The 12,406-nt window shown below is 44.1% G+C and overlaps 1 protein-coding gene across 3 annotated transcripts in view; it reads right to left on the reverse strand.

The window, feature by feature from the left end:
• The window catches only part of AGBL1 (AGBL carboxypeptidase 1), a 774,608-nt gene that overhangs the window by 694,538 nt on the left and 67,664 nt on the right, over positions 1-12,406 (reverse strand). For all 3 annotated transcript variants that reach the window (XM_042941057.1, XM_042941055.1, XM_042941056.1), the window contains one exon: positions 10,578-10,615. In XM_042941057.1, the coding sequence (XP_042796991.1) occupies positions 10,578-10,615 (38 nt within the window). The remainder of the gene's footprint in view (positions 1-10,577; positions 10,616-12,406) is intronic.

The raw sequence follows: 12,406 nt of genomic DNA on the forward strand, positions 1-12,406 counted from the left end.
GGTGGCATCCTGGTCTTACTCACTAGATATGGCAACCAAAACGTGCCAAATGTCCCCTCCGGGGCAAAATCGCTCATGTCGAGAATCACTATACAATAGTTAAATATTTGCCTGTCTTGCAAGACTATGTAAAGATTAAATGGGATAATACATGAAAAGGTGCTTTGTAAACTGCTAATATTAGAGTCTGGAGGAAACACCTGACTTACACCTCGACATAAACAAATAATTGTACAGTCGGTCCTGAATGTGATGAAGAAGTTACTGTGCACCTTCAGAGCCGGGAGATGTTTATCTTTTTTGTCTATCTCTTTAAATCTCTGTGATACTTTATCTTTGTCAATCCATAGCCAGTCATTTATTATGCCAGGATGATACAAGTTCTAAAGTCTAAAACATTTAGAGCTCAGCAACCTTGGATGTTAACCCCTGATTCCCTAGAATGGAAACTAAATAAGGGTATTCAGTTGGGTCAACTGAACGGGCCACATATGCTGAATTCAATGATTTATCTATTCCTTTTGCAGAAAAAGCTTCTAGAGGGAAGACAGAGGCTGAAAGCAATTGTGTCTCATTCAATACTCAGGGGATATGTTAGGAGATGAATTTACATTGCAATAGGCTTTATGCCTTTGTAGGATCAATTCCTGAAATTCCCAGGATTTTCCAAATGGTGGTGATAATAAAGTGAGACGTGATCTTTACGGAGATGTACTAAGATCTAGCATTATGCTCCTACCACATGTACATCACCCTGTTTAAATCTTACTAATTATCCTTGGAGGGTATCGTTTTCCCCACTTTACACATGAAGTGGTTCCAGCACAGTCACTAAGGAACACACCCAGAGGGGCTCTGATTGGAATCCACAGAAGATCAGAGCCAGCTTCGAGACCACTATCCAAACACTATTCTCCACAAGGTCTTATCCTTTCAGAGAATAAGTGGTTTGAGCTTTTAGCAAACACACACCCTTCACACATGACCCTGAGCCTCCTTAAGGAGGCATTCACACTGTTGTCAAAGGAACACCTTGGCTCAAACTTACAGGCAGATAATCAAGCCAGAGGGAAAGCCCTGGATACAGAACTTACATTACTAGGGCTTACATTACTGCGAGAGTACAGGACCACCTGGGTAAAAGACAGCATCCTGTGTGGGTGTAAGAACCAGGATTGGTTCCAATCTCATTACAACAGTATGTGATGTAGCCAACACTTTTGTGCCTAAGAGGAAAAACTCAACGCCACCATCCACAGCTCTGTGCTGTGTGGATGCCTCCAACCCCCCAGCCATCTTGGGAGGGTGGTTCACCATCCTGCCCATACTTCCCACCGTTATAATCTCCACTGGATGCTGAGCCTCCCCATTTAATTAGATTTAGTTGAATTGTTTCATTGAGTCTCTTGGCTCCAAGAGACTTAAAATTTCTTCAACCAGGTCTCAGTGGTGAATACAACATTTCGGATCTTTCTCTGAGTCAAACAAACTTCACTATGGCCACCTTCCTTATGACCACCACATAGTAAAAACCGAGCACACTTTTCCAACCTCCTGAAGGACGTGTCCACGCATCTTTAAGCCATAACCTCAAGACCACAGACTGAATGCTGAGAGCGTCCCGTGAGAAAATTTATTTCAGAGGTTCTCAAACTTGATTCCTTTAAGCCCCAAGGAACATAATGGAAGTTTCTCAGAGTCAATCAGGAGCCACCGAAGGGAGTTATACAATAAGTGAGTCACAGGAATAAAAAGTAGAGCATAGGGGAACATAGTCGATAAGACTGTAAAAATGTTGTATGGGGACTACATTTATCGTGGTGAGCACCACATAATATACAGAGTGATGGAGTCAGTGCATTGTACACCTGAAACTAATAAAACAGTGGATGTCAACTCTACTTCAATAATAAGCATATAAATAAATAAATAAATAAAGCAAGTAAGCAAGCAAGCCAGGAAAAGAGGGGGTAGCCAGGGACAGATCAGGCTATCATTCTATCATTCGTTGGGGCCTCCCACTTCTGCTCCCATTTTATCTACTTGAGATGTGTCATATCCTCATTATTTTGAAAAGGGTTCTCCTATGAAGGAACCCTCCAAGTACTCATCCTGTGGAGCCCGCCCATTTTTGTAAAGCCAGGCTGAAGTCAAGGGCAACGATGAGGAAGCAATTTAAGAGCACACGGGCGATCAGCAGAGTCCAGATTTCTCCAACTCCCACGTGGAAAGTGGGGATCGCCTTTGAAATATGACGATATTCTGCCTCAGAGACGGTCATAACCAAGTTCAAACCCTAGCTCTCTACTTACCTTTTCGGGGATCGTTGGGAAATTCACACACCTCCCTCACTATTCCTTCCTCGTTTGTAAAATGGGCGTGTAAAATGCATGGTAAGCGTCAGAGTTCTGTAATCACCAGTCATGATGGTTATTCCTTGAAGTTACTCTAATAAACAGTAATTCTCTTCCCACATTCGGCCCTGCTTCGTACTTCCTGGAGTGGCGGCAGGAAACAGTTCAAGAAACCCATTATGAAATGGGATGAGGGGTTCGTGTGGAGCGTGGGAAGGCCGACAGGCATTTCCCTTAAGTGGTGCCTTTGGCCTTGGCAGCAAAGGCGAGGAAGATACAGGTTGTCAGAAGGGCATGAGGGAGATGGGGAAAGGTAACTGCAAGATTTGCTGCTGTTCACCAGAGGCAGCCCTCAGAAAAGCTGCTGGGGATGCTCCCCGCCCTCCGTAAGTCCTGCTCAATCATGCTCAACATCACTGGGGATGCAACAAATTCCAGAGGCTTTTCCAACCAAGGGCTCCACTCACCCCGCCTCCTCCCAACTCCCTTAAATAATGGCTGAGCAAATGCCTCTGAGACCATCTTCAGCTAATTTCCTTCAAGACATGCAAGCTGCTAATGCTGGGAAGTACAGATAGTGTGGAATAGCAAATATGGCCAAAATTAGATTAAAATAACCTCCTGATAAACAAATTACTCACTGAAAATAAATATTCCACTGCTGGGGCCAAGATAACTAAAAGAACAGCACCACCACATGGCAAGAAGAGGAACTACACCTGCTGCAGTCTGGCCAGTCCCTGTCCGTCCACACTCAGCTACGTAGTCTGACCAGGGGAGGGGGACAGGGAAGGGGATTAAAGAGAATGTGTGGTATCCTATCAGCTTAAACCTTTAAAATATTTTATGTACTTGTACAAAAGACAAAAATATTTGGCAAAGAGGTCTGAACTTTGAGCCAAGGTGAGGGGGAAAAAACCAACAACCAATGTGCCAAGTTGAATGCAGAATGACATAATGGGAGTCTGTGATTCTTCCTGTCCCAGTTCCCTTCCTCTCCCTCACCCCATCGTTCATCAGATTCTCCCCGATGCTCAGCCTCACAGCAAAGACTCTGGCCCCTTGCACAGCCATGCTGGTATGTTGGGCATCTCTTACCAGGTCCCATTCCAATGCTTATATGGGATAGACCACGTACTGCTCTTTTCTCAATTAAATGACAAATGCTCCCAATCACCCCCCCCCCCAAAAAAAAAATCCTTCTGATACTTAGAAAGTATTTATGTAGCCTCCTTTCAGCTTTTGATCTTATCTTATTTGGGCTAAATAAGCCTATCCTCACTATTCTCTTCTTGGAATGCACAGGGCTCAGGTCCCAGCATCTAGACACAGGCAGTATGCTCTGCAGCCCACAAGTTGTGTGCGTTACGTAAGCTTCCCAAACCTCAGCTCTTACACCTGTAAAGTGGGGATAACAATGTCTCCTTGACAGGCTAAATGTATATGAAGTGGTTGACATACTAAGAACTCAATAAACTGTAGATATCTGTGGTGTCATTTCAATACAGCAGTGTGACAGATAATAGCTTGTTACTCCGCATTCACACAAAGCTGACTGCAGCAGTCCATCCCAGTGTGAAAAATGCCAAAATCTATCAATATTATTTGAAGCAGGTTTTTGGTTCATCACAGAAATATACTGCCCGCTTCTCCAAAAGATATGTTAGAAGAAGAGACATTGAGTCTAGAATCACATCACAATTTGATTCTTTCTGGGGATGGGAATTGGGCTGGCCTCTTCACTAAAGGCATGCTGAAAATAAATGTATGTGGTTTAAATCAAGAAACTGGAATCCTTCCTTAGTCACCATGAATGTATTAGTCTTGGGCACAGCCCAATGTGAAGTATGAGGGACACAGAAGGGACCCCAGCCTTCAAGGAGCTATACCCAATAAGAAAAATCCTTACACACATATGCAAAAATACAGGAATCATTGATTACCGTATGGGTAGTTCTTATAGGTATAAATATAAGATTCTATAAAAGGTTTAATAGGTTTAATCTAATGCTGGGCATTAAATGGGGTTGAGTAGTATTCAGAAAAACTCCACACAGAGGTATTTGTGCTGAGATATGAAGAAGGAGCCAGGGTCATCCGGACAGGAAACTCCAAAGTCACAGATATCTGGGTGGGTCACTCCCTCTCTCTGGTCCTCAGTTTCCCTGTGTAAAAATAAGGAGATAGGGGAGGGGACAAAGCCAATAGTTTTCTGGGATATAGATGACAACTCTGTATTATAATTCTCAAACTTGCTAGGAGATTAGATCTTAATTATTCCAACCACTAAAAAGAACTGATAATTATGTGACATGATAGAGGTGCAAATTAGTGCTATAATGACAATTACATTACAATATATAAATGTATCAAATCAACATGCATTATATTTACACAATGTTATATGTCAAATATATTTCAGTTTTTTAAAAAGTGTTTATTTTTTTTTCCACTGGGGAGAGAGACAGCACAAGACGGGGAGAGGGGCAGAGGACAGAGAGAATCTTAAGCAGACTCCATCCTCAGTGTGGAGCCCAATACAGGGCTTGATCCCACGACCCTGGGATCACAACTTGAGCCAAAATCAAGGTCAGACACTCAACTGACTGAACTACTCAGGGACCCCTACTTTCAATTTTTTTAAAAGATCAATCATTTTCTAGGTTCTCAGAAGCCCTATATTTTTGTGAGTGTGTCTGTGAAGCCATCTTGGAGGGAAATTAGTGGAAGATAGACAGGGCTCTGAGCTCTCAATCAATCAATTAACCAATCAGTCGACTACCACTGCACTAAACAACCTCAAAGTTCTCTTCCAGCTCTGACAGTGTATGGCCTTCACCTGGAAACAGAAGGGGAAAACACACTATGTGGGCAAATCCCTGTTGAGGCAGGTCAGAGCCTTGAAGTCAAGAGGACAGGCCCCATGGGAACACAGGTTGTACCTGTGAGTCCCGTGAAGGCCGCACTAACCCACTGCTACCTGTGCATCATCACAAGGTCACAGGAATCGCAATGCCAACCATCCTAAAACATAGAGTGTCATTCTCAGAACTCTTCAGAGCTCCTACCATTCCTACAAAAGCCTCAGATGGGTGCACCTCAATAACGGCTCCTACTATGACACTTTGCAGCAAAGCAGGTGTCTGGCCATCGTGCCCTCCCATCACTGCATTGCTGAAGACCAGGCCACAGTAGACATCACTGAGAGCATGAGGGTGTCTCCACAGAGTCAGGGCTGTAGGTACTAGAAGGTCCTCCCTGCCTACACACCCACAGCAACAGGCTGATGGGCCTTCCCAGGAGCCGGCCAGCCAGAGCATTAACTAGGAAGACCTAGGACGAGTCTGATCTTCCTGCCAAACCTCCCGTTTGCTCCCTGTATCCCTCCCTCCCTCTTCCTTGTCTTCCTTCCTGTATTAACTTACTTCCCTATTTCCAACACCCTCCCCACGCCCTCACTTCTGAAAACTTCCAGACTCCTCTTAAGTTGCAGAGTAGTCTGAAGTAAAACCATCATCTTATTAAGATTTAAGGTCTCAACCAGAAAGTATTTTGGGTGTTGCCTTGTTGCAGGAATGTGACCTTTAAATCTGGGCAACAAGGTTAATACCGAGGCATTATTAGAAGATTCATCACTGGACCCAGTACAAATCAGGCAGGTTGCCATCACCACACGTTCATTCAAGTGATGCTTCCAGAGCCACAATTTTTCAAACCTGCATTTATACCTAATGCTCATGGAAGGGGTGTTAAGGAGTGAAAAGAGAGAGAAGCAGGGGTTGGGGTTGGGGCAGACAGTGATAAAAGGAGAAGAGGATGAGGAAAAAAGAAAAAAAAGACAGGGGTGCCTGGGCAGCTCAGTCAGTTAAGTGTCCGACTTCAGCTCAGGTCATGATCTCACTGTTCATGAGTTCGAGCCCCGTGTCAGGCTCTGTGCTGACATCTCAGAGCCTGGAGCCTGATTCATATTCTGTGTCTCCCTCTCTCTCTCTGCCCCTCCCTGGCTCATGCTTTGTCTCTCTTAAAAATAAATAAACATTAAAAAAACAAAGACAGAGATATAGGTACAGGTACAGATGGAGGGAAAGGTGGACTGGAGGCAATCCACAAGATGGAGAGAGACAAAGGACAATATGTTACTTGGGTTTATTAGAGGGAAAAAAATTGCCTGCAGTAGAAGCACTATTTCTTAATCAAAGCTTTGTTAAGTTTTGGTAATGAAAAGCTAAGTGGTTTTGCATAAGTGAAAGCATAAAAGGGCAAAACTTTCAGTACAGTGAAATTGAAGAAGGGTTTGCACACATGGGAGTCAAACAGGGGAACAGATGTCATGAAAGGTATGACATTTGGGTTAGACCATTCTAGCCCCTGCACACACAAAAAGGACACTTGATGGGCAATGGTTTTTCATTTTTAGCGTCCTATATTGCTGAGGCAGTTGGAATACAGGCCTAGGACTTCCAAGCTTGTTTTGCCTGCTATCCCTCAGGAAGGGAAAGAGACAAGAGATGTCTTCTGGTTCATTTCCCTTTTCCTGCCATCCACCTATCCTACATTGGCTTCTCATGTAGCAGCTACTAGATGGAAGAGAGAGCCAAGGCAGCATGACAAAATTGTCCTATGCGACCCAGGTCCTCTTTCTCTCTTTTGTTGCTAAGGTAGACAGGCTCCAGGTCTCCCAGATCCTCAGTCCTGCTTTCTCGATGCTGGTGGGGATGGTCTCCAGCCCCCTCTAGACCCATTAGGTACAGATAGGACCTTACTAGCCTCAGATTCCCAGGCCCACCCAAGTTTATTTCCACAGAAGCATTGGCTGCCCCAAGGTAGTAGATATGTCCTTCTGGCTTTATTTTAACTGGGGAAGGCACTTCCTTTGTGAAGCAATTACAGAGATACACGACGGTGTCAACTTTTATAGGACCAACAAGCGTAAAGACCAGACTAATCACTAGCTGAAAGGATTATGCCTCTAGGAACCAAAGGCTCACATACACTCCCAGATATCAGTGCCATATGGTAAGTTTTAGGCAGAAACTGAATTCCTGAATTTAGGTTCAGCAGACATAGACTCCCCTGGGATCCAAATGGACAGGCATTCCATGTCAGGTTTTAACTATGCATGAAGACAGTACAAAGAAACTAGAGGATTCCATGGCACTAACCTCTCCCACAGAAACCCCAGCCTACTGGAGCAGTACCACCCTTCCCCAGACCCTCCATGCCACTCAATACTTTGGTCAGGCTGGTAGAACAAAGATGGTGACTGTCTGGTGTTGTGTTACTGCACCTCCCCAAATCCATGACAAACTTTGCTACTTAAATACCTTTCCTGCTGAGCCCTTTCCTGCTGAGCTCAAATAGGATCTCAGAATCCTTCCACCTACACATGGAAGTTGGCACTTGTAATGAAACCTATTTGCCCTCCTTGTTCTAAGATCCTCTAAATGCTTAGAACCTGTTCCCTCTCAAGTAATGTCTGCATGCCCATAGCAACTTTCTGCCATTTGTGTTTTTTACCTCTTTTGAGATCATAGCAATGATGCCAGTGCTGGGGAATTTATAAGGTCAGTTATTCAAGAAGAACATTTCTATGAAACACCAATAAAGGTATTTGGGAAGAGGTAGTTTGAAATCTTGAATGGGCTTCAACTCATGGGTTTGGTCAAATATACATCAGTGATGTATATTTGACCCTCAGGGCACATTTGGTGGTGTCTAGAGACAATTTTGTTCATTATAACTGGGAATGCTACTGACATCTGGTGAGTCAAGGCGAGGGAGGTAGCTAAACCTCCTGAAATTCACAGAACAGTCCTCAACAACTGAGAGTTATCCAGTCCAGCACGCAGGAGTGCCAATGTTTCGAAACCCCAATACATGTTAAGGTAGAGTTTTAAGTGGTGGAAAGAATGATAGAGAACCTCCCATCCAACTCCCTCATGTTAGAAAGAAGCTAAGACCCAGACAAAAGTCAGTGTGGACAGCTAAGACCCAAACAAAAGTCTGTATGGACAGGTAAGCTGAATTAGGAATAACCCCACACACCCTTCTAATGGGGCAATAAAACCTGTTTTCTATATGGAGAGCATCAGGCTATCAGTTCCCTAACAGTCCATTAGTATAGTTAAATAGAGATTAGAACTACAAGTGTTAAGATCATTGGTTCTGTATGTGGGTTGTTGGGTTCAGGTAGTAGAGGGCAGTACTGTCATTTTTATATATGTAAATATCATTCATTCATTTCATTCATTCATAGGTATTCATTATTCATTCATTTTAATGTTTAGTCCATAAATTTACTTTGAGCTTTTCGTTGTGCTAATGCAAATAATTCAACAACCTACAAAGATACCCCTTGCCTGCAAAAGTTTGCCATCAGCTGGCAGAGGTGAACACCGGTGATTCCAATACAGAGGAATCATGCGGAGAGGGAGAGCCTCTGGGAACATGGGGGAGGTCTTCCAACCCAGTCTTGGTGGGGAAAGGGAAAGTTTTTTTGGAGGAAAGGTCCGAGCTGAGTTCTGAAGGCAGGGTAGAGGTTAGAAACTTTTTAAGTTGATCCCCTAGCACAGCATGCTCAGTTAGCTAAGGACAGCCAGTGTGCTGAAAACCTGGCTAAAGGTTCCAAGCCCGAATTAGTCAGTATTTTCACTGGCTACTGTTTCCCATGGGTCCGTGCATCATGCCTCATATGGAAATAGTTAATAACGGGCATATGACTGCTTTCAAATTTCTACACATAGCAGTACGTTGTGTATTACCTCTAAGCCAGCAATCTGAGAAATAGGGCTGTGTGTGTGTGTGTGTGTGTGTGTGTGTGTGTGTGTGTGTGTTGAAAGGGAGGCCAGCCTTTCTCCACTCTCAGGGCTCTCTCCCCATGAGACATGAAGATCTCTACCACCCAAACTCCGGGGGATATAGGAGAAAGCTACATTCCCAAGGCACAGCATTCACAGGATGGCTTACCCAGCCCCTCTCGGGTCCTTTACTTCCTGCAACCCAGCACTCTTGCTGCACCAAACACCGGGCACTGTCATCAGGAGCGGCAGTGGGGGCGGGTAAATAATGAGAACCCAGATGCCAAACCCGAAGCAAGTTCTGCCTTAACCTGTCCATAACCCACAGGTTATACTCTCCCTCGCCTCCTATCTCAAGGCTTTCTAACCTGTCACTCTTCACTCCCCCAACCTGCACTAAGCACTTTCACTCTCCCTGCAGGACAGAGAGTTGTGAACAGTCCTGTGTATTGTGGCCAGTTACAATCAACCAAATAAATTCAAGCTTTAATTTTTTTTTCCTTCAGTCTACAAATGGAAGTGCTCCATGATGTGGCTCTTTCTCTGTGCGTATAGTTGACAGAGATACATTGTTGGGGGGGGGGGGTGTTTATTTTTATTTATTTATTTATAAGTTTTATTAAAGTTCACCTATTACCCACAGGCCTCGGGCTCCCTATAGAGAAACAAATATCACAATTGAAGCAGCTGGTTTCCAAGGTGCCAAATTAAAATAGATGAAGAGGTAAGGGTGGGGGGGGGAATAAAAACATTAGCTAAGACTTCTTTGCTCCCAAGTGCATGGAGTCTTCTATTATATTGCACACATGAAATTGACTCCCAATGTAATTAGACCAGGGCTACTAGGCAAACAAAAAAAAAAATCTTCAAATTATTCAGACCCCCAGAGCTATTCTTTTGCAATCACTCAAGTAACTGAAAAGAGAGCCAAATTTTTAATATAAATTTGTTATTAGAATCTACACTGTCCAAGAAATTCCCAACACCCCACCTGCTCAAAAATACAGAGTCATGAACTGGTATCAGAACCAAATGCAAGAATCCTGCTTCCCACCCAGTGCCATAATCTTTTCTTCTACAGGACAATCCTACTGGAAACTGGACCTCATTTCAACAGTCCTTAAGGGCCACTGGCCCTGTTAGAAGGAGCTGAAGAGTTCCTCAGGTCTGCAGAAGACAACATGCTCCCTTTAGAATAAATTATCTTGACAGCATTATGCACAGGCATGCCCACATGGACAGATATTAACTCTCTCTTTGCAGCCTTGTGTTTGGAATAGCCATAGTATTCTCCATCTCACCCCCCAAAGATCCAGAAATGGCTCTATTGCCTTCCAGGTTGAAAATGAGCCATGGAGATACCAAGAGCACCTTTCACTGAACTCAGAGGGGAAAGAAATAATGACTTTTCAAAAGAGGTGCTTACTGGATTTCAGCAATACTGCCAGAACTTCGGTGGCGGCCCTGGGGAAAGAGAAAGAAAAGTGGAAAAGTCAATGTTCAATGGTCTTTTTGTCAGCCCATGGATCCCAAAGCCAGCAGGCTCATTGCTGCCACCTAACAGCCCCATTATTAACCGGGGAGCAGGCATTCCATTAATTGCAGCACTGACCATTAAGGAGGCATAAATGCAGAAATTGCTTCAAGTAAAGTGTCTGTTTTGAAAATGGGTCTCAGGAGTCTCCATTGCTGCTGGAAATATCTCCCCCCTCCCCTGTCTTGCCTCCCACCTTCCACCACCTTCCTTACACTATGCTCCCCATATATCTGTTGCTCATCCCCACCAGAGCTCCAGCCAGTCTCTTGGTTTATACTTGGGAACCCCAGCAACTCTGGAGGATGGGTTGGGAAAGGGCGGGATGTGGAGGCTGAGTGAGTACACCAATGCAGCCAAAACTTCTTGAGCCTGGGTTGGGCTGGTGCGAAAGGAAATCAGTGCCGGAGGGAGTGGGGGAAGTAGAGTAGCCACATTAAGTTCATCAAAGGGGATTAGCAGAGAAGGAAGCATGAAAAGAAAGAATGAGGGTGTTCCAAGCAAAGGACCGAGCCCCATTCTAGATCACAGGCCAGGTCTATAAGGTGACCCTGCATTTCTGATTTGCATGGCACTTTTGTTTTGGGGAGTTCACTGAGGAGGTAATGATCCATTAGATGATAGTTTTATGAGGGACATACTAGAGGTGGGGAAGAGGATTTGAGATGACAAGGGCTCCAGCCAGAAGTGTAGCATGGACAGAGAATGAAGAAAGATAGGTTGAACGGAAGCTTGGAGCCTTGCTCCTCAAAGCATGGGGCTCCCATTAGCAGCTTTGCATTCCCTGGGAGCCAAACAGAAACGTAGACTTTCAAACCCCATCCCTGGCCTGCTGCCTCAGAACTTTCATTCCAACAGAGAATTCATAGGCATATGAGTGTTGGAAAATAACTGGTTTAGAGGATAGGTCAGTACGGTTTGGTTACTCTTTGATGTTGAGAAGAAAGTTCAAGGTGACTCCCAGATCCAAACCCTCTAGAAAATATCGAATAGTGTGATAACATAGCAAATAATTATGAATCCAAATAGTGACATTACATGGCAGGAAATACATGCTAAAGTGTCATATTAGTCAAAGAGGTGAGGCTGATTCCTGAGTAACAAGAAAAGATTTCTTTTCAGCTCCTAACTGGGGGATGAACATGTAGTGCAGCGTAAGACACCTTTAGGGCAACGATGGACATAAGGTTTCAGACCACTGTAGCCTACTATTCTAAAGAGACCTGATTCAAGTGCACAGGTCATAAGCCATTTGATTGATTTTGATTGATTTTGGATCAAAGGGGTATGGTGTCAAGGTCAGAAACATGAGGTGAAGCTTGTAAACAAAGAATTCACAGGATTTGATGACAGGCTTGTTGTGAAGGGCAAAGTAAAGGCAAAAGTTGGTCATGGCCTGAAGTGTTCAGTTGGGGTAAATGGGAGAACAAAAAAGCCATTACAACAAAAGAGGGAAACTGAGGTGTTTACAGAAGGTAATCATTTCTATTTGGGAAGTGCTGAGCTCAGGATGAGGGGCACACAGCTACATGGAACTTTTGAGAATGACGCTAGAAGCATAGATACAGAATTCTAGAGAGATCTGGAGTTGGAGATACATATTCAGGAGTCACTATGGTAACAATGATCATTGGAGCCACAGGAACAGATAATATCTGTGAGGAAATGCAATCAATAACAGAGTACAGGGTTGGCCCCCAAAGCATCTACACTAAAGGACT

Source organism: Panthera leo, chromosome B3 (genome assembly GCF_018350215.1).
Source record: "Panthera leo isolate Ple1 chromosome B3, P.leo_Ple1_pat1.1, whole genome shotgun sequence".
NCBI lineage: Eukaryota > Metazoa > Chordata > Mammalia > Carnivora > Felidae > Panthera > Panthera leo.